The 20,720-nt window shown below is 40.7% G+C and overlaps 1 protein-coding gene across 1 annotated transcript in view; it reads right to left on the bottom strand.

The window, feature by feature from the left end:
• ACMSD (aminocarboxymuconate semialdehyde decarboxylase) overlaps positions 1-20,720 on the bottom strand; it is a 62,377-nt gene that overhangs the window by 14,764 nt on the left and 26,893 nt on the right. Inside the window, exons 6-8 of the mRNA XM_004265436.2 lie at positions 18,186-18,279; positions 15,591-15,686; positions 14,295-14,467 (exon numbers count right to left, since the gene is read on the bottom strand). Of these exons, the coding sequence (XP_004265484.1) occupies positions 14,295-14,467; positions 15,591-15,686; positions 18,186-18,279 (363 nt within the window). The remainder of the gene's footprint in view (positions 1-14,294; positions 14,468-15,590; positions 15,687-18,185; positions 18,280-20,720) is intronic.

Genomic DNA, 20,720 nt, shown 5'->3' with positions numbered 1-20,720 from the left:
TCCCATGCTTACATTACATTTGTCAATCACATTAACATGAAATTGAAATCTAGAAAATAATTTTTCTTTCTAGTCAGGAATTCTTCCATTCCCAGTATTATGGCCTTCTCAGATATAAATACATTTTAAGCGGGGAGGGGTCTGTTCTGTTCTAATGAGAAGAAAGCAAACGATTTTAAAGCCGAAATGCAATTCATTCTTCCTCTGCAATTCATTCTTCCTGGTTAAGACACTTCCCTGTTCACCTAACTTGAGTTTGAAAGCCTATTGTAGAACACCAAACTTATAGTTTGGCAGTATTTAATTATTATTTAATAGCTACTGTTCACAACTCCTCTCCATAGGAGGTTAATTATCCACTTGTGATAATCTGGTTTGTAAATTTTTCATACCTGTTATCTATCTATATACCTTTTATTGATATCTTCTGATAAACTTTTGACCATTTCAAACTTGCTAGTGATTTCTTAAGGGAGAGGGAAGTAGGCATAAAAAACCTGGAAGTGAAGTTCTTGTTAACTGCATTTCTTGTTCAGAGAAGGGATAGTCGCAGGGAAAGGGTGGGGAGAAGAGATTCCTTAAGAGGCAAACGGTCCTATAGGATAAAGGTCACATACTCCATCACTTGATACCAGTCCTTACTTGATAGATGCTTAATAAACACTTCTTGAGTTAAAAAAAAAATTTTTTTTAATAAATTTTTAATTTACTTATTTTTGGTGGCGTTGGGTCTTCGTTGCTGTGTGCGGGCTTTCTCTAGTTGCGGCGAGCGGGGCCTACTCTTCGTTTCGGTGCACAGGCTTCTCATTGTGGTGGCTTCTCTTGTTCTGGAGCACAGGCTCTAGGCACGCGGGCTTCAGTAGTTGTGGCACACAGGCTCAGTAGTTGTGGCTCGTGGGCTCTAGAGCGCAGGCCCAGTAGTTGTGGCACACGGGTTTAGCTGCTCCGCGGCATGTTGGATCTTCCCGGACCAGGGCTCGAACCCGTGTCCCCTGCATTGGCAGGCGGATTCTTAACCACTGCGCCACCAGGGAAGTCGTAAAAATACTTTTTGTATTGCTATTTCTACCACCTGTTATAACTGCAAATTGTGATTTAAATGGATGCAGAGTCCTGGTTAAGGAAGCGTAGCATATGGCCTTGGATGACTGTTGACTCATTTCCCACTGATCCAAGCTCTCTGGTATACCCAAGACTCTTGTGACATCTCAGGCTCCCAAGTAGCATACCTGTTCCTGGCCTCCCAAAAGCTAGAACTTTCTTCCTTCTTCTTCCTTCTTGTCTGTGATCCAGGATTCTGTTCCCTTGGGATTGACCATAATCATGAACCAATTTTTAAGGACATCTGTGCTACTGTAATATTTGACAACATCTACATTTTAGTAGGACCTTTCTAAAGACTCTATTAAACCCAGAGGAATAATTCTAATGGTAGGCATTTTAGGTAGCGTGGCTGCCTCTTCTAGGGTCCTAAAATTATACCTTTTCAACAGCCACTGGCTTCCTTTATTAGGCAGGAAAGCAGTGGATAATCCTGATTGATTTCTCCACACCAACACTGCCCCAATGTGCATTTTCCTTCCCAAAGCCAGCTGCACACACTCCCTATGAAGTCAAAGACTTACTGAGCTGATAATAATAGTAATTAATATTCCTGCCAGGGAAAAGAAATAAACTGCTCATCTGCTGGGATGCATTAACTTTTTCACATTTTCAGGGAATGTTGCAAGCACTGAAAGATGTGGCTTACTGAAGAAACTCAAATAGTGGAAGAGAATTCATTTGTCTTCTGGAAAAGGAACGATTAACTATCTTCTCATTTAGCATATTTCATTAGTAGCATTTTGCAGTAAATACAACACACCTCTATTATAACATAGTTATTACAGACCTTCTAGTATATCAAGGATTCAGTTTGTTCCCTGAGACATAATTTCCTCACTAAGGAGCCTGATTTAATTCAATCAGTGCAGGGTAAGATTAGCCTTATACCCACAAGATCATTACATAAGTTACAAATATTAACACCTACTGTGCATAAAGCACTAACATTTGTACAGTCCTTTGGCATCGTGTTATATTAGCCTCTCCCATCAACTTTGTCTGGTTATCATCTCCATTTTACAGTTGAGGAAACTGAGGCTGAGAGGGTAAGTGACTTGATATTAAAGGTCACCCAGCTAACAAGCAGTAGAGCCAGGACTTGAACTGTTTCTCACATCCCACAACTTCGTGAGAAGGTAGTAAGTTATATTCTTGTTCTCAGGAATCTTACAGGCATCAAAAAGGGTTCCACTCTGTTGAGGACTGCAGCACACAGAAAACATCACTTAACCAGAACACTTACAGACAGAATGTTAAAATACATTTAAATTTCAAGTCAGGGTGGAAATACTTAAAATTCACAGGGTATACTCCACTGCCCCCACTAGCCCTAGACATAATCAAGTCTTTGGTGTTAAAGGACCTTTTCATTGCTTCCAGATCATGTTAACCCTTTAGAATAGCTGAATAGAGCTGTCCTGAATGTTAAAGAGGTAGATGGCCTGGAAAAGGAATGGAGAAAAACTTTGGCTTTTGGGCCTGACCGGTCTTTAGTTTAGGTTCATTTTCTAACCCACAGATCAAATGCCCAAGACAAGATCACATGTATGCCTACTGTAAAAATTGGGGCATAAAATGTCCCAAAATAACATTGTTACTTCTAAAAGTGAACAATTTATTTTACTCTAAGATAAAATACTTTCTATTTTGTGGAACAGGTGTTTCTGGTTTCTCTTTTAAAAATAAAAGAACATATGAATAGATATTTTGGTTTGGGTGGTTGAAAGTCTATCTTGCAGAGAAAGGCCTCTTCATTTTTTTAAAAAAATTGAGGTGAAATTCACATAACATAAAAATTAACCATTGTAGGGCTTCCCTGGTGGCGCAGTGGTTGAGAGTCTGCCTGCTGATGCAGGGGGCACAGGTTCGTTCCCCGGTCCGGGAAGATCCCACATGCCGCGGAGCGGCTGGGCCCGTAAGCCATGGCCGCTGAGCCTGCGCGTCCAGAACCTGTGCTCCGCAACGGGAGAGGCCCCAACAGTGAGAGGCCCCGGTACCGCAAAAAAAAAAAAAAAACTAAATAACCATTGTAAAGTGTATACTGTGGTGACATTTAGTACATTTACAGAGTTGTGCAACCATCACCACTATTTTGTTCTAAGACATTTTCACACTCTCAGAGGAGACCTTATGCACATTAAGAAGTCACTCTCCATTCCCACCCACCCCCTGGCAACCACTATTCTGCTTCGTGTTTCTGTGGGTTTATCTATAGTAGATTTTTCATATAAATGGAATCATACAGTACGTGACCTTTATGTCTGACTTCTTTCACTTAGCATGTTTTCAAGGTCCATTCATGTTATAGTGTGTATCAGTATATCATTTCTTTTTATGGCTGAATATAATATTCCATTGTATGGATATACAACATTTTGTTTATTCATCCAGCTGTTGATGGACATTTGGGTTGTTTCTACCTTTTGGCTATTGCAAATAATGCTGTTATGAACATTTGTGTACAAGCATTTGCTTGAAAACCTGTTTTCAATTCTTTGGGGTATAGACACAGGAGTGGCATTGTTGGGACATGCTAATTCTGTGGTTAACTTTTTATAGATTTGCTAAACTGTTTTCCACAGCAGCTGCACCATTTTATATTCCAACCAGCAACGTACAAGAGTTCCAATATCTTCACATTCTTGTCAACATTTTCCACTTTTTAAAAAAAATTATAGTGATCTTGGTAAGGATGAGAATTGGTATCTCATTGTGGTTTTGATTTGCCTTTTCCTAATGACCAGTGATGCTGAACATCTTTACAAGTGCTTGTTAGCTATTCATATAGAGTACTTTATATATTTGGATACAAGTCCCTTATCAGGTATATGACCCTCTAGTGAATTTTTCATTAAAGTTATTGTACTTTTCAGGTCTAGAATTTTTATTTGGTTTCATGTTATAATTTCTATCTGTTTATTGATAGTCTCTTTTGGTTCAGTCATTGTTCTCCTGGTTCCCTTTAGTTCTTAGTCTATGATTTTCTTTATTTCTTTGATCATATTTAAGGCTGTTGATTTAAAGTCATTGTCTAGTAAGTCCAATGTTTTTCCAGTGACAGTTTCTGTTAATTTCTTTTTTTTTTTTTTTTTTTTTTTTTGCGGTACGCGGGCCTCTCACTGTTGTGGCCTCTCCCGTTGCGGAGCACAGGCTCCGGATGCGCAGGCTTCATGGCATGGGGGATCTTCCTGGACTGGGGCACGAACATGCATCTTCTGCATCGGCAGGCAGACTCTCAACCACTGCGCCACCAGGGAAGCCCAATTTCTTTTTTTCATGGGAATGAGCTGTACTTTCTTTTTTCTTTGCATACCTCAATTTTTTTGTTGAAACTGGACATTTTGAATAGTATAATGTGGTAACTTTGGTAATCAGATTCTTCCTTCTCTGGGTTTGTTCTTGTTCCTTTGTGTGCTTTGTATTTGCTTATTTAGTGACTTTTCCAAACTATTTTTAAAGACTTATTCTTTGTTGTATATGCTCTCTGCAGTCTGTTCCTTAAGCTTGTGGTCAGCTCATGTTTTGATAAGATGTTCTTAAATGCCTAGAGCAAAAAGAGAACCAAAAAAGACAAGGGAAAAAACCTCTCTTGGTCTTCGCAGATTGGCTCTGTGTTGGGCCTTCCTCTAATGCTTGGCCAGGCCATTTACAACTCTACCCTAGCATTCACACCCTGCTGATACTGAGCCTAAAGATCAGAGAGAGATTAAAGCTTAGGTTCCTGTCATGTCTTTTCTGAGCATGTGTCCTGCTCTCGGCATGTGCTTGGCTTTCTAGACTCTTCCCTCTTTCTATCTTGTTCCCTCTTCACTTTTGATTAAATTGCCATAGAAGATCCAAGCCTTATTTTACATCATTGCTTCAGAAGGAGACACATTTTGTTTGTTGTGAACTTTAATTTAGTAGAATTTTTTTCCCTTTATCTCAATTTTGCAGTGATTGTATTATTCTGAGGTTTCAACATTTCAAGATGAATGAAAGATCTTGCAAATTGATTGATGCTGTCACAGTTGTTCTCACTGTAGTTTCATTCTTGAAAGTCTGTATGTACCTTTGTCAAATGCTTTTATTGAGCACTTACTGTGGGACTGGAATTGTGTTATATACTTTATGTGGTTTTCTTATTTAACGCTGTCTACAACCCCAAGAGTTACGTACTATTATTATCTGTATTTTATTGATAAGGAAACAAGTTTAGAGAGATCAAATAATTTACTCATATCTCTCACAGCTATGACTATGTTGTATAGCATTAAACTCTTAAGCATCATTTACTGTTTGCTTCACAAGAATGGGATTTCTAGGACTTCTTTTTCTCCACTTTATCTTCATTTCTATTTTTATTTCTACTCTTAATTGTATTATCATTTTTTACCACATTTCTCAGGCACGCAGAAACAAATCAGAAACAAATCAGCAAACTAACAGAAACCACTGGAAAGTACAAACTACAAACAAAAGACTAACAGCAGTAGTGAATAGAATGCTATGTGTGAATAACATAGGGATAGTCCTGTAGTTCCTCCATTTCTAGAAGAAAATTCTAATGATACTTGGTTGGAGATGAAGCTTGGATATTTAGAAACTTAGGAAACAGACACTCTCATTAAAAGAGTTTATTTACTGCAATGCTTATATGCTATTAAAAACAATTTTAATGCCTCAAATGGTGTTTCTAATAATGACAAGGCACTATGTCAAAGATGCATATTTGAACAAAATTGTTTCATGAAGTGTAAATGTGGAAAAGTAATATTTATAAACTAAGTTATGTGATTTTAGGTGTTCTAGTTGAATTAATAGATTAACTTTTAGAAGTAGAAAAAGGGTGGTCCAGTGGTTAGGATGCCACACTTTCACTGCCCAGGGCACGGGTTCCATCCCTGGTAGGGGAGCTGGGATCCCACAAGCCGTGAGGCGTGGCCAAAAAAAAAAAGGTAGAAAAAAAAAATCTTAAGACTCTGAAGATGTGCATATCATCTCTCATCCTTCCACCTTCAACCCAAGCCAGAGAGAGGACTAGAATATTCTTTAACTTCTGAAAATCTAGCCAGACCCCTTCTATTGCTGTAGTTTCTGCTGACCTCTAATTGCCCATAACCATGAAAATGACTTCAGGGAGCTGGAAGCTGGGCTATAGGTGGATGCAATATAGGTAAGATAAATTTTGTTAGCGAAAAGGAGGAAAGCTCAAGACCAGTATTAATACATGCATGCAAACTGGTCTTTCAGTTGTCCATGATGACCTAAGGAGCTTACCCCAGAATGTAAATCAATGCACTGCTTCCTTTACTGAAAAAGTCTTGCTATTAAAAACAAAAGTCAGTTAAACTAAATGGTGTCTTTAGTGACTCAGTTTGCATTCTGGCACAAGTTCCTTCTCTCATCATGGGCTGGTAACAAACTCTTTGTGGACTGGTATTGGTCTGAGGATCACAATTTGAAACCCCATTAAAAAGACGGTAAAGTGCATTTTGAAGAGCATATAGCCACAAGGACAAAGAGAACAGGATAGAAGAACTAAGAAGAAAACTTCAGAAACTGGAAAGAAGTTGGATAATAGTAACTAACTTTAGAAGACCAAGAAAGAAATTCTTAGCTAGTATGAGATAAGCCAAAAAGTAACCTGGCTTATATCACCAAGCCCCCAAATATATGTAATTGATAGCACCAGGTGCCTCTGGAAGTAGAGACAAAGAACTAACAACAGGAGGATTCATTGTAAGCCTGTTTCAGAAGCAGTTAGACCCTAGATCATCTCCCTAAGTCCAGTGTCTGCTTTCCCCTCATCCTGGCAAAAGACTGGTCATTTAGTCTCAAAAGGGGGTGAAAGGGTCAGAGAGTCTCTGAACTGGGAGATATCAGGCATAGTTGAGAGTGTGGAATGTTCTGAAAGCAAAAGGTTAGTGAAAGTTTATTTATTAAAAATCGAGCATCCCAGGGCTTCCCTGGTGGTCCAATGGTTGGGACTCCATGCTTCCATTGCAGAGGGTGTGGGTTCAACCCCCGGTCGGGGAACTAAGATCCCACATGCCGCACAGTGTGGCCAAAAAGTAAAAAAAAAAAAAAAATTTAATTAAAAAAATTTTTTTTTAAATTGAGCATCCCAGCCTTTATTCCCTACTCAGTTCCCAGGATGCTGGCAACCAGGCCTTTACCATTCAGGTAAGAAGATTGAAAGAGCTTCTCTGGGAAAGTGATAAATCAAAAAGGAAAGACCAGATTTCTGGAGTTTCAAAAGAATATGGCTCAGTTGGATTACTCTGTAGAGAAAACCACACTTGACAGGCCCCATCCATATGCAGAGACTTCCAATCATCCTTTTAGTGACCGCTCTTAAATATGAGCAGACAGCCAAGGATTATAGACATTTGAGGAAAGCATTTAATATGAAAGACTGAGACTTAAAAAAAAAAAAAGACAAAAAGCCAATTGGAGGAAGGCTTGTGGGGAGAAGTACATTTCCCAAAATTACTAATATTTTTAGAGAGATAAAAGATATTGAACTCAATCAACAAGAACAGGATGCTTTAAAAACGTTTACAGAACAAGAACAGTAACAACAGCTCTTTCAAATTAAACAAATTAAAAAGCCAATTAAATAAAAGGATTTATTAATAAAGTTGAGGAAATATCCCAGAAAGTAAAACAAAAGCTCAAAAAGGGGAGGTGTAAGACAGAAGAAAAATAAGGTTCAACTTTAGGAACTCCAGAAAGAGAAAACAGAGGGAAGGAAGTCATTAAAGAAATAAATTAAGAAGATTTTACAGAATAAAAGGGCTCACCAAATGTCTAGCATAATGGATGAAAACAGTCCCATACTGAGTAACATCACTGGGAAATTTTAGGACAAAAAGAAAATCTTAGAGTCTTTGAGATTGGGAGTGAAGGGGAAAGAAGTAGGTTTTATATGAAGTTTCAAGGATTAGACTGGAGTTACATTACTCAACAGCAACTCTGGAAGCCATAATACAATGGAAAAATGTCTTTAAAATGACTCAGGAAAACAGTTGCCAAGCTAGAGTTATATACCTAGCCAAACAATTAACTCACTGTAAGGGAAGAATAAAGACATACTGAAATAACTAAGGTTTCAAAAATTTCATCTCCCATACTGTCTTTCTTAGAAAGTTATTGGAAGATGTTCCCTACCAAGATGAAGGAATAAAGCAAGAAATTGGAAAATCATAGGGCTCAGGAAGCAGGGAACCCAATGAGAGAGAGAGAGAGAGAATGTGAGGAGTACAAAGGGGAGATTCAAGATGACAGCTGTGCAGCAGGTCTAAATAGCAGCCCAGTCCATATTAGAGCAAGTCAGAGACTCCTGAATATATTTTTTCAAGAAGAAGGAATTAATAGACTACTGTACCTGATGTATTTAAGTGTAGTGAGAGGAGAGTTATAAAATTGGTGGAGAGGTTGGGGTTAAGTTAGTGTAAAGTAGTGTGCAAAAAAAAAGTAAAGGGTGAAAGAATGAAAGATAGATAGATAGATAGATATTATTGGGCTGCAGTCATCTCATTGAACCTCATAAGAAACCCTGAACCCGAATTGCCCAGCCATGGGGTTCCTGGATTCCTGACCCAGAGGAAATGAATGAGATAATAAATATTCATTGTTGTTTTAAAGCTAACCTAAGTTTTAGGTTAATGTATTATGTAGCAATAGATAACTAATACAGATTTTGGTACCTGGAAGTAGGCTGTTGCCATAATGAAAACTTAAAAATGTGGGAGTGGCTTTGGAACTGATTAGTGGGAGGAAGTTGGAAGGACCTTGAGATAGTGGAAGACTGAAGATCCTTGTAAAGACTGTTATTAGAAGCTTGATAACCTGTGAGGTTACCAGTAAAGACTTTAAGGAGAATGAGGACAATGTTATTGGAAACTAGAGGAAAGGAGATCCTTGCTATGCTGTGGCAAAAAAAAAAAAAAAAAAAAAAAAAGTAGCAACACGGTCACCTACAGTAATATGCAAAGTAGAAAATATATTTAATAAACTGGGTGATAGATCTAAGGAAATTTCCAGACAAAGTGTTAGAAGTGCTGCATGGCTGCTTCTTGCTGCTTATAGTAAAATGCAAGGGGAGTGCCTTAAAGGAAGGACTATTAAATATAAAGGAGCCAGGAACTGTTGGGTTTGAAAATTCCCAGCCCCTCCAATGGCAAATGATGCTAAAATTAGAGATGGCTTTCTGGCAAAGATTAACTCCAGGGCACAATCAGAAAAATATAGTCTAAAAATGAAGCCAAGATATGACTATAATATCTGTGTTATGACCTCAAGAGATTTAAGGCAGTGCCTCAAAGAACCACTGTCAGACACTTAAGAGTGTTGTTCCTCAGCAGCCTTTGCAGAAGAGGGCTTTTCTCAGAGATTTGTGAGTAGGGCTTTTGCCTAATGGTTTGAAACCTAATAAGATTCACGAAAGACCTGCAAAGTTTTTTTGTTTGTTTTTTCTTAAACTTTGTTACCGTTTAATCATTGACAATGTTCTCTACACTAACGCCACATTCGTAGTCATCAGTGCTGTTATGATCTGCAAAGTTTTTAAGAGAATTGTATTAGCAGAAACACCAGCAGGATTGAAAGGAATGGATAGAATAAAATGAAAAGAAGCTTTTGGGCCTCAAAAGTTGTAGGGGCATGAAGCAGTCTGTAGAAACTACTCAGCCGCAAATATGGGCTCCCTTTCATGGAAAAGGAGGGATGACTCAGAGGGTAGAACCAAGAGCTGTGGAGAATCATTCCTGTATTCTGAGTTCTAATCAAGGAACTGCTAACATGTGCCCAATGGATTTCAGATTTGCTAGTTACTAGTAACTCCTCTAAACCTCCTGATTTTCCCCTTTTGGAGTGGAGGGTGTATAGCAACTATCCTTTGCATGTCTCACCATTTTATAGTGTTGCATGAGTGTGTGCTGGGTAAAGAACTTGTCTCTGTGGTTCACAAATCTTAAGGTTGAGAGAAACTGTGCATGAGGAGTGTCATCCCTGAGTTACTTTAAGTGGTGAGATCCTGGACTTTAAGCTGATGCTGTAAATGAATGAGACTTTGGGGTGGTGTGGGAGGACTAAAGGTAGTTTGCATTTAGGTGGCTGGAGTGTGCGGTGTGGTGGTTTACAAACATGTCTTCAACAGGTGGAGCTGGGCTGCCCTGGGGTGCAGTGGATAAGCATCCACCTGCCAATGCGGGGGACACGGGTTCCAGCCCCGGTGCGGGAAGATCCCACATGCCACGGAGCAACTAAGCCCGTGTGTCACAACTACTGAGCCCATGTGCCACAACTACTGAGCCTGCACTCTAGAGCCCGCGAGCCACAACTACTGAACCCACGTGCCACAACTACTGAGCCTGCGCTCTAGAGCCCACGTGCCTCAACTACTGAGCCCATGTGCCACAACTACTGAGCCTGCGCTCTAGAGCCCACGAGCCACAACTACTGAGCCCACGCGCCACAACTACTGAAGCCCACGCGCCTAGAGCCCATGCTCCGCAACAAGAGAAGCCACCACAATGAGAAGCCTGCGCACCGCAACGAAGAGTAGCCCCGCTATCTGCAACTAGAGAACACCCACGCGCAGCAACGAAGACCCAACACAGCCGAAAAAAATAGGTGGAGCCGAATTCCATTCCCCTTGAATGTGGGCCAGATTTAGTGACTTGCTTCTGATGAATAAAATGCGGCAGAAGTGATGTGATGTGGCTTTTGAGGGTAGGTCATAAAAGGATAGCTTCTGCCTGGCGCACACTCCATCTCTCTCTTGTTCTCCTTTCCTCTGCCACCTCCGTCTCTCAGATCACTTATTCTTTAGGAAAGCCAGCTGCCATGTTGTAAAGACACTCAAGCAGCTCTTTGGAGAGTAGAGGGACCCAGATGAGGAGGAACTGAGGCTTCCTGCCAAAACCCAGCACCAGTGTGCCAGTAATATATAAAAGTCACCTTGGAAATAAATCCTTCAGCCCTGGTCAAGCCTTCAGGTGACTGCAGCTCTGACTGACAACTTGCTGCAACCTTGTGAGAAATCCTGAAATGGCTAAGCTGTTCCTAAATTCCTGACACAGAGACCATATGAGATAGTAAGTGTTTATTGTTGTTCTAGTCCACTGAGTTGGGGCAGTTAGTTACACAGCAATAGATTAACAATGGATCTAGCCAAAATTGCGATATAATCATAATGGGAGGAAAATGGACCTCTCAAAATCTACCCACCTCAATATGTAAAGTGAATTGTCTATGGTCATGTTAATGTAGGGAGGCAATAAGTTTTTTCATATTTTTCACAGTGATAGACTGATAACATATAACTAGCATTCTTTGCACTCTGTCTTTAAAAATGAGTAGACAGGGCTTCCCTGGTGGCGCAGTGGTTGAGAGTACGCCTGCCGATGCACGGGACACGGGTTCGTGCCCAGGTTCAGGAGGATCCCACATGCCACGGAGCGGCTGGGCCTGTGAGCCATGGCCGCTGAGCCTGCGCGTCCGGAGCCTGTGCTCCGCAACGGGAGAGGCCACAACAGTGAGAGGCCCGCGTACCACAAAAAAAAAAAAAAAAAAAAAAAAAAGAGTAGATATGGATTAAAAGCAAAGAATTTTAGAGATGGGAGGAAAATAAGAGATTATGTAATTCACGTCTTCTGTTTAGAGGGAATTTTAGAAATAGTAGGTACACAATATATGGTTTTGGTGTATGTATGACATACATCTATTTATTCTGAAGGTATTATTTAAAATTTTGATTTATCAAAATAATACCTACACATAGTTAAACAATCCAATATTACTAATATCTTTCTTATCAAAAACAGTCCTATCCATTTTTGCATCCCAAGACAGCCACTTTTACCTTTTAACATGAATCTTCTGATAATCACCCTCATAGTTTCAGATAATGAGATTATACTATTGTTTCTCGATTTATTAGCTTTAGAGAGTGTTTACTGACTTCGCATTATGATCATGGAGAATTTCTTTCTCATCCCAACTTCTCCAATTTCCCAGTAGAATTACAATTTTCAGTTAAGCCAGTGCTTAATATTTACACCATAAATATAAATAGTTTTCACTGCTGAGTCAGGTAATATACAATGATTATCTGTCTTCATATGGACGTTTGTTTTCTTGGAGTTAATTATTTCCTTTTCTTTATTTTGCTTAATTTTCTATATATGTACAGCTTGTTTGGTACTCATGTATTAACAGATCCGATGAATGCCTGGCAATCATTGTTTCAAATTCAAACACATCAAATAATCCATTTGATCCACAGCCTTCTGTCCTCTTGCTCAAATAGGGACAGTTGCTCTCTAGACTAGCTGTCCTGTTAGGACTTTCCTTAGCCATTCTGGTTTGGGGATTGTTTTTGAAAGGTTTTGCTAATGTGAATATAACTAGAAGGAGGAAGCATTAATATTTTAAAGAGAATCCTAAATTATTAATGTATACTGCTTCTATGTCCTAGATTCACCAGCCTGTGAGGTCACATAAAATGAAGTCACTTTTGCTTTTGATGCCCAAGGTATAGGGACTCAAGTCTTCACAGTTTGAATGCAAGATCTTAGCACCTTTGCAACATTGCAACTTTGCAAAGTGCCCTCTGAGTTTTTCTGGGGGTCCACAGAAGGGATATACTTACTAACTAGTCTATCCACTGGTTACCACAAGGCACTTGCCGTGTTTTTCCTCTTCTGCTGTGACCCCCTGGCCGATGTGTATTGCCCTGAATGCTGTTTGAAGGGGCTGATGGTCTCCCTCACTGCTGATGGTATTGCTCGTAAGATAGATGTTATATTTGCCAAGGGTGTTTTTTCCTGATGTCGCCATTGCCAGGAACACCAGGGGTACTAGACTTGATGGGAGGTAGTTAGACTGACCCTTTCCCCACTTCCACGCCGCTTTCCTACTCCCCCTGCTCCATTGCTCAAAATCCAGGGTTTACAGACTCTTTCGGCTTCTCCTTTTTGTAGTTTCCTACTTACACACCTGCCCATAGCCCCTCTGTCCAATCCAATGATAATCAACAGTCACAACCAGCTGCTAAGCACCCATTTCAGCAGGGACAACACAAAAGCCAGAAGGCTCAGACACGTAGCTCAGCCACATAACTTATTCCCAAACCAGAATGTTCAACATTTATATTCTAGAGAGGTTCTCAAGCCAGAGAAACAGTCAGCTTTAACGTGAGATGAAGTCTTCATTCTGGAGATAGAACAGTAACTTGCAGCTTTCAAATAATGGACCACTTTCTCTGCTAAACAAGATTTTAAATGCCTTAGCATCTCCTCTCAATCCAAGCACCATATTGCCAATCTTTAAACACATATGTCCATATTCTTTTAGAAACCCCAAAGAGTTTTTTTCTTTGGGTAAATTTGGAAGCCTTCTATTGCTATCTGTAAGTAATCAAACAGAATTGAAATACTAAATATTTCAGACTACTAATTCAGACTGACCTTTGCTCTAAACACTGTCTAAACTTGCTCAGTTAGCATTTCCAAAGAATACTTAAAAGTGGAGATGCCACCAACAGGAGAGCTGCCAGCAGACCACAGAAGAGGAAAGGCCTTTTCTTGTGAGGTTTAAAGCACTACCGTGCTGGTCTTTTGGGCCAAATGAGAGAATGGTTTTCAAAACAAAGGCCATGTTATTCCAGCAAAACATTTCAGGTGGTACCCAAGACCCTTTATCATCTTCCCCTGCCTTCCTGGCCAGTGCCATCCCCCCCTCTTTAATGTTCCAGTTTTCTTCATTTAGTGGATGAGGACAGTTAGAGTCACACTTTACCTAGTCAGTAAGAAGTAGAGCCAGGATTTTAACCCAGGTGAATTTGACCTCAAAACTGGTGGCTCTTTCCTGCTTACCTCATCATGATGTGTCACTTCCTTACGGTCACTACAGAGGCGACCGTAAGGAAGAAGAATTTATCTGGGGAGCTACCCAGCCATGTGGCTTATCTGGGATTTCCCTGGCGTACATCCATAATGGCTCCCTGCTGATACATGGTCTATGTTGAAGGAGGTTCTGGATTGGATACCCTGTGCAAGCAGACCTAATCCCGAACCTCACTGTCCCTCCTTTTTCTTCTAATGCCTTTTCTCCCATCCCTTTTTCAAAGAGAGACCAAGCAACTGGTTGCTGATCCTCTACTCTGCTCCCCATAAGTCACCCAAATGGCAGCCCTGGCTTACCTTTCCTACGACATCTGTTAATAGCTTCAGGGCCAGAGGATCATGAACCAAGGAGTCCGTGTAAAAGGAGCCAAGGTATTTCTTTGGGTTGGTTGGATTGTCCTGGGCACACAGATCTGGACGCATGCTGCATCCATGGGAGATTCTTCCTACTGTGTAGGGGAAGGAACCACCTGCAAGTAAAGCCCATTCCTGAGGGACTAGTGTTAATTGAAAAGGATTCTTTTCAACCCTCATGTTGTATGCAAAGAGAAGTTACTGTAGCCCAGCTAGTTAACTGTATTTACAAAGGATCTACTGGGTTCCAAATGTGAGAGAAGACCCAGAAAAAAGAATAAAGTTTAACTCATCTAGAAATTCAGATTTAAGGAATTTATCCTAAAGAGAGAAGACAAGTGTATAAAGATGTGTGCTCAAGGTTTTCAAATGTAGCTTGGTTATAATACAAAAATACAGAGGGAGCCTTTCAGTTGGGGAATATCTAAATAATGACGGCATATCCATAAAATGCATTGTCATGTATACAGCCATCAAAAATGATGAAGCTCTGTACTCACTGACATGGAAAGATGTCTCCATGTGCTGTTGAGAAGGAAAAGCGGATTAGAGAACAGTGTGTATAGTTTGATATTGTGTGTGTGTATTCAAGGGTCACAAACTCACTTACCTACAGGGACCAAGCAGGAAATGGAAATGAATGAAACAGGCCTGTTTGTAAACAATAGTGAATGGTAGGGACTATTGCAAACTGGAGAGCTTGTGGTAGCTTGTGGTCTGACGAGAGATTTAAATGAAAAACAAAACAAAATCAAGTAAACTGTGCCAACCAAACTAAACTTGTCTGCAGAAATGGAATTTGGTCCTTGAACCATCATATACTTTATAACTAGAACAACTACCAGGACTAAATTGTGTCCCTCCAAAATTGTGTCCCTGACCCCCAATGTGACTGTATTTGTAGATAAAGCCTTTAAGGAGATAATGAAGCTTAAATGAGGTCATAAGGTGGGACCCTCATCTGACAGGACTGGTGTCCTCATAAGAAGAGGAAGAGACATAGGAACTCTCTCTCTCTCTTCCTGTGAACACACAAAGAAACGGCCATGTGGGGACACAGTAAGAAGGCGGCCTTCTGTAATCCAGGAAGAGAGACCGCACTATAAACCAGCTGCACTGGCATCTTGATCTGGGAACTCCATAACTGTGAGAAAATACATTTCTGTTATTTAAGCTGCCCAGTCTGCGGTCATATTCTGTTACGGCAGCCCAAGCTGACTAATACAGATAGGGTCTTACCTCCATGTGCAAAACATACTTTCAGTTTAGGAAACTTCTCGAACACTCCACCCATGATCATGGAGCAAATGGCTGTGGTGGTCTCTGCGGGCATTCCTGGAAGAAGAAACAGTCATGACGTATAGCGCTTGTCATCATGAGCAAGAAGTTCAGTGATGTTAATGGCAGGGGAATGGGACCTTGCTGAGAAGCGCAGGGTCCCTGTGCCCTAGCATGGCTTGGTTGTACGCAGGCCATGACTTTGGCAAGCAGAAACCATCTGACACTTCCTATTTGCCACTTGCAAGTAGAGTCATCTAATGGCTAGAAGAGTCAAGGAGCCAGAGGACCTGGCTTTTGTCCTGATTCTCCCAGCTTCCATTTTGTGTGCAGGGGGGCAAGCAGAGTACAGTGAGTCTAGGCTGAACCCTTTCTCCTCCAACTGTTTGCTTCTTGGCCTTTGACAAGTAATTTAATGCCCCCGAGTCTGGGCTTCTTCACCTGTGAAATGGGGACAGTGTTGCCCATCTTGGAAGGCTGTTGTGGAACCTTGCAAATGATGATGCTGGGAAAGTTCTTGCAACTTTGATGAACCTTGCAAATGATGATGCTGGGAAAGTTCTTGGCCAGAGCTTCACATTGCAGGGGCTCGACAAATATGATTTGCCTCCCTGCTTTAATTTCCTCATCTGTAAACTGGGGTTAAGAATGGTTAGTTCTCGCCACTTAGTGAGTGCTCAATAGATATTAACTAATATTAATATTCCTGCCAAATCTTTACTGCTTCTTGGAGCTGAGGTTGAAAATAACTGGATTAAAATGAATTATTTCAAGTGCTTTGTGCTTCTAGAAGAGGCAGCTGGTCCATGCCCGATGCCTTCACCACCATGGAGTCCATCTGGGCTATATTTCCAGATGACTGCTTTTCAGACTGTGATTAAGAAATCTCTGGGGGCTCTGTGACTGAGCCCTGGGCCTTCTGGGGAAGCCTGATTCTCTGGCTGCCTAGAGGGCCTTTACTGGTTGTTCATCCTGCCTTTGGCCTGTCACTGTTCCATGGACAGAGATGCCCCTGGCTCCCTGGATCCTTGGCCTCTTGAGAATTCTGGAAGCATGATGGATTCACATCTGTCTGGGAGTGGTTTGTGGGCAGAGTTTCCTGCAGGCGGGGGGATAGACAGCATCCCTTCCCTTTGGTCCTGTGATTCTGCTTTCCATTAACTACCTGGACAAAAACCCCACAATTGTGTATATAGGAGCCAAAGTGGAATATTTATAATGTAAATTGGATCATGGCCCTGCCCTGCTGGGAATCCTCCAGTCTCCTAAAGACCGCCTTTGCATCCAGTATAAAATTCAGAAATTAGCCTGTTTGTTTATGACCTGTGTACTTGTCAACTCAGGCTTCAGGGGGGCAGAGGTTTTGTCCATGTCTGGTACATCTTCAGTGCCTGGTGTGGCTAGAAAGGATCAATATATGTGTTGCATAATGAGGGATGAAATGATCCTCTATGTAAATGCTCTCCTTTGTTTTTCATGTGGGAAGTTGCAATGCAAATAAGTTTGTGGAACTTGTCAAAGTGTTGTGTGAATTAGGATGAGATTTTCTTAGAAGCCAGAGAGCACAGGGGCTACTTAGTTTATCTCTTCCGACTAATTGTTGCTCAAGAATTTGGTGGGGGATGGGTAGGAAGCTGCCTTACTAAACACATTCAGTCTCCAAAAACAATAACAAGGGCATGAAATGTCAGAGCAGAAAGAGAATCCGGACCAGCTCCTATCCAGAGCTTGGTAGGCTCAGTAAAGGTCTCTCCTCTTTGCCCTTCCCTTACCCTCAGGTGGAACCATGGGTGAACAGTGCAGGTGGCAAAGAGCAGGTAACAGGGGACTTGAAAGCCTGGTCATCTGCAATCTAGGGTCTCAGATCCTTAGGCGGTAGAAGCTGACCTTCTTTCTGTTTGTAACTCCAGGGTTCTCATTTGTAAGGGCTGATGCGATCATTGGCTTCTCAAAATCTATTAGACAGGCATGGCTACTTTTTTGCAGAGCCTTTTTGGGAGTCTGTGTAGTGAGGTGGTGGCTTTGGAGTCAGACAGATCTATGTAAATTCCATTTTCACTTTTTAACTATGTGACCTGCACAACTTAACCACTTCGAGACTCAGTTTCTCCATCTATAAAATGGCTATTACAGGGAATTCCCTGGTGGTCCAGTGGTTAGGACTCCGAGTTTCCACTTCAGGGGGCACGGGTTTGATCCCTGGTTGGGGAGCTAAGATAACCTGCAAGCCATGTGGCCCAGCCAAAAAAAAAAACAAAAAAAAAACTGGCTATTATAGTGTCAACCTCATAAAGTTTTGTGTGGATAAGATTAAAATTAAATGAGGTAATCTAACTGAATCACTTTGCTGTATACCTGAAACATTGTAAATCAACTATACTTCAATTAAAAAAATTAAATGAGGTAATACATATAGCACTATCCGAGTAAGAGCTCAATAACTCACAATCCCGTTAGTTATTCATACTTTCTCTCTTTGACATAATAGGGTCCCATAGATAATTGGAAAAAACTAAGGGCTTGACTCTCTTTTCCAGATCCCAAGCTGACACAAACCTATGAGCCAAGGGAACCAGTATTTGGCCATCCGTCCATCCATCTGCATGTCCCAGGGGTGCACAAATAGGGAACAGTTCAGCTTTTCAGCCTCCTTCAAAGAAGCAATGAGAGAGTGAGGGGGTTATTTGGATGAGCCAGCAAATTATAGGGCACTATTTTAGGGTATTGCTTGTCTCTGGGTCTATATTGATCTGAATAAATAAACTAAAATATTTTTGAAATTTTTTCTGATCTATATAAAAGAATATTGATAAACTCTGCTCCTGCTTGGCAACTAAAAAGAACACTTAGAATTAACAAGGGTGTTGGTGGATTTACCATTGAGGTTGATGAAACATCTACCCTTGAAACACTTTGGCTGAGAGCAAAACACTCAAGGACTGATCTCACACCTCAAACGTGAGGAAATTTCCCCTGCTGGTTCCTGTTTGGTCCCCTCTTTCGGAAGGACTGCTTAGATTGTAGTGTTGAAGTCAGGGGTGGAGTGTTCCCTCCTCTCCCTCTCTTGGAAACCCGACGATGTGGAAAGTGAGGAAGTGATGGGTTGGGAGCCAGGGGCTCATAACTGGCCTGACCTACGCCATCTGGCCACTCCGAGCCTGACACTGGGTGGGAATTTCTGGGATCTACAGGCACTCACAAAGCCTCAGGACCACAGCTGAGCGCCTGAAGAGTCCACTGTGTATGAGATGACTTTAGAAAGGAAAGAGCTCTCAGTGCCTCAGCCAGGCAGGTACTGAAAAGACTGTCATGAGCAAACCTGCTCCAGGACCTTCTGGGAAATAGAAATACCATCTGGAGGAAATGACCTTTATTCGACACAATGGTTAATTAGAAAAAGTCCTCACAACAGGCTTTTAATATTAGTTGCTTGTCAAGTTTCAAAACAGATTTTCCTTGGACCATTTCTTTTCCAAATATATCGGGGTGCTGGGGTGAATCATCCTACCTCTACATATAAACATTTGGGCTAACCAGGCTGATGCAATGTGACTTGTGTACATAAGCCTTTTCAAAATGGAGAAATAATCCCGGGACAATAGGGGATTCTGGAAGTGGCAGGCAACGGGCAGATTGAAGAAAGCCCTCCTAAATCAACAGGTTCTGGGGAGCGGAAGAGATAGAAATCTTTTGAAGGGAGAGGAGCTGATTGGTTTCTAATAACGGATGCAGGCTGGAAAGAGTATCAACTTCTTGGGATGGTTTGGGCTTGACAAAGGCATGTGATCCTGGTATCTTGGTGGGATTTCACTCCTCATAAGGATAAAGCTTTATTCTGTGTACGTGTGATGGTTCATTTCTATTCAATTCAAATTAACAAATATTTCTGATCACCTTCTGCATGTGAGACATTGTAGAGAATATAAAAAGAAGCCACTTATACCCTCAAAATCATGATAGTTTAAATTTAGTGAGCATTTACCATGTGCCAAAGCTGTTTATATATATATGTATATTTTATATATAATATATATCCTATGTATATTATATACTACTATGCATTTTATATATATTATATATACTCGTATATTTTTGTATATTATATTTATTTTATACATAGCATATTTTATACATAGCATAGCATAGCATATTTTATACATAGCATATTTTATACATAACAATTGTTAACTAGTTTAATCCTTTATGAGATGAGCACTTTCATTACTCCCATTTTATATAACATATGTATTATTATATATTTACATATTATATATTATATATAATATCTAATTTTATATATTTAATATATATTTTTAATATATATAGCAATTTTACAATTGTTAACTAGTTTAATCCTTTATGAGATGAGTACTTTTATTACTCCCATTTTAAAGAGAAGGAAACTAAGGCAGATAGAGGCTAAGTAACTTACTCAGGTCTTCTGGCTGATAAATGATAGGCAGTCTGCCACTACCACTCTGTTTGCTTCGTACTCACCACAAAATCATTTTTGTACCTGAAAACTGACCTGAGCGTGTGCTGCTGGGTTTGCTCACTAAGAAGGGAAGTCTAGGAGATAAGGGGGACAGTTGGGTGCTCTGGAGCTCAGGCTGCCCTCGAGATGACGAAGCCAACTTGGCTCACAGAAACTCCTCTCATTTGTTTCAGCACGTTACTGATGCAAGTTAGATAGTGTTAAGGCTGGCAAGTCTTGCTAACCAAACAAATGTGCTATCAACCCCAGGACATCCACAAGTCAGATGGGGCCAGGATGCTCTTTTGAATCCCCACAGAGACTGGTAGCCCCCAAAACAGCCTAGTTAGAATGATTGATTGAGCTGGTCGCATAAATGAAAATATCCATTTGGACCCCAATGGGCTGCTATTGCGTTCTGAGCCCCTTAGTAATTCATAAAGCCGATTCCAGTGAATCCTAAAATGACCTACAGCTGAAGACTTGCTCATACTGTGCTGAAACAATTTGGATGCACAAGTAAATACATCCTCTTTCAGAGCTCATTAAAGTTTCTAGAAAACATTCACTGGATCAGTTCAGCCACTGCAGCCAATCATCTTCTGGGAGTTTGATAT

Source organism: Orcinus orca, chromosome 7, assembly GCF_937001465.1.
Source record: "Orcinus orca chromosome 7, mOrcOrc1.1, whole genome shotgun sequence".
NCBI classification, from domain to species: domain Eukaryota; kingdom Metazoa; phylum Chordata; class Mammalia; order Artiodactyla; family Delphinidae; genus Orcinus; species Orcinus orca.
This window is presented reverse-complemented; position numbering and strand designations above follow the sequence as displayed.